This window comes from Mus pahari, chromosome 14 (genome assembly GCF_900095145.1).
Source record: "Mus pahari chromosome 14, PAHARI_EIJ_v1.1, whole genome shotgun sequence".
Lineage (NCBI taxonomy): Eukaryota > Metazoa > Chordata > Mammalia > Rodentia > Muridae > Mus > Mus pahari.
This window is the reverse complement of record NC_034603.1, coordinates 86,555,153-86,557,066: the sequence shown is the minus strand read 5'-3', so window position 1 is coordinate 86,557,066 and position 1,914 is coordinate 86,555,153. Positions and strand designations below refer to the sequence as shown.

At 47.6% G+C, this 1,914-nt stretch overlaps 1 protein-coding gene across 7 annotated transcripts in view; it reads right to left on the bottom strand.

Annotated features, from left to right (window-relative positions):
* Positions 1 to 1,914, bottom strand: part of Rnf213 (ring finger protein 213) — a 96,252-nt gene that overhangs the window by 81,640 nt on the left and 12,698 nt on the right. For 6 of the 7 annotated variants that reach the window (XM_029545940.1, XM_029545939.1, XM_029545943.1 and 3 more), the window contains exon 3: positions 1,478 to 1,647. In XM_029545940.1, coding sequence (XP_029401800.1) covers positions 1,478 to 1,647 — 170 coding nt within the window. The remainder of the gene's footprint in view (positions 1 to 1,477; positions 1,648 to 1,914) is intronic. The other variant, XM_029545942.1, reaches the window with a different exon arrangement.

Below are 1,914 nucleotides of genomic sequence, written 5' to 3'. Positions count from 1 at the left end.
GAGGAGGAGGAGGAGGAGGAGGAGGAGGAGGAGGAAAAAAAGCGGAGCCGAAGCACATGGCCTGGAGAAACTGCAAGTTCTAAGGGGTCTCATAGATGTAGAAGATGGTAGTTTAGTGGTAGATCTGCCCAATCTAGGCGCACAGCATGTATTCATATTAACTGAGTTGTGTTTTCATTGCTGGGGCATATTTGGGTTGGACATTTACCGCAACATAACTAAGACAGACTGTAGACATGATGGGCACTACATGTATGCCTTGTACCCATAGAGGCTAGGAAAGAGTGTCAAATCCCCTGGAACTGAAGTTACAGAACTTTGTAAACCGCCATGTAAGTGCTGGGATTCGAACCTGGGTCCTCTAGGAGAGCAACCAGTACACTTAACTATGGAGCCCTCTCCAGCCACCAGGCTGATTTTTAGTTTTGTTTGTTTTGTTTTGTTTTATTTTTTGAGACAAAGTATCGATTTTATAGCCCTGGCTGTCTGTCCTGGGACTCACTCTGCAGACAGAGCCTGCCTTAAACTCACAGAGACCCAGCTGCCTCTGTCTCCCGTGAGCTGGCATGAAAGGTGTGTACCACCACACACAGCTTAAGACTGCTATTTTAAAATCAAATCTGTGGTGTTTTTTACATTATTCTTTCAGCTACTTTCCTTCCTCTAATTCTGAGATACAAATTGCACCTTTGGCTTGGTTTTTCTATACAGTCTTTCTCAGTTACTGTATCCCTCAGGCTGCCCTGGAACCCAAATCCTGCCTCTTCTCAGATTCAGAAATGATAGCATGTTCCACCAGGCCCAGCTGCTATGAGCCTGTGGTTGGGAAACTTTAGAGAAGAGGCCGAGACACAGTCACATTGTAGCCTAGGCTGGCCTCAAACTCACTACTATAGGCAAGGCTCTGGACTTGAACTCTTTTTTTTTTTTTTTTTTTAAAGATTTATTATATGTAAGTATACTGTAGCTGTCTTCAGACACACCAGAAGAGGGAGTCAGATCTTGTTAAGGATGGTTGTGAGCCACCATGTGGTTGCTGGGATTTGAACTCTCTGCACCTTTGGAAGAGCAGTCGGGTGCTCTTACCCACTGAGCCATCTGACCATCCCCTGGACTTGAACTCTTGATCCTGCCTCTGCCTCTGAGTGCTGAGGTCACAGGTAGGCACCACCACCACACCCTTGCCATGATTTCCCCAGACTGCAATTCACCTGGTGTTTGTCATATCCTGAGGCTTTTTCTGATGACAGATACACTGGCCTTGGCTTGAACTTTTTTCCTTGCTAGAAGATCACATCAATTTCTCCACCCTCCGGAGTCTAGGCTCCACGCGTGTGCTGTTTCCTCCACTCCCTGACTGAGAGCTAACCAACCCACCCCAGGCTCCAGTGAGATCAAGTCAGGAGACCATGTGAAGCAGAGCAGCAGGTGCAAGAGCAGAGACTGAGAGCAGGTGAAGCAGGCGGGGCTCACTCACCATTTGGGTGGTCCAGGAGGCATCGGACTCCGACTCCTCTGGGTTCTCCAGTTCCTTGCCGGAGTCTGTGGACGTGGGTAGGACCTCCTCCTCTCTCAGCACTGCCCCCTGCTCAGTCTTCCCCTCCAGGGTTGATGGCACCGCCAAGGCATTGGTGTTCTTGAGGTCTACTGGGGCAGATGAAATAGGATCACCCTCTTTGCCAAGCTTCACTCATTCTCCACAATGAAGTAATCTCAGAATTATTTTGAGGCACTCACAACTATTCTGCCTGGTCTATCCCTGGCAATTAACGTAGTCTTTTCTCCCTTTTAAAATGAAGTCAGAGGGTCTTTATTATCTTCCCTTTGCCTAGGGAGCTCAGGAAGAAAATGAGTTGAAGGCAAAGCAACCAAACTTCAATCCAGTTTAGTGGAATCCACATATGAATCTCACAG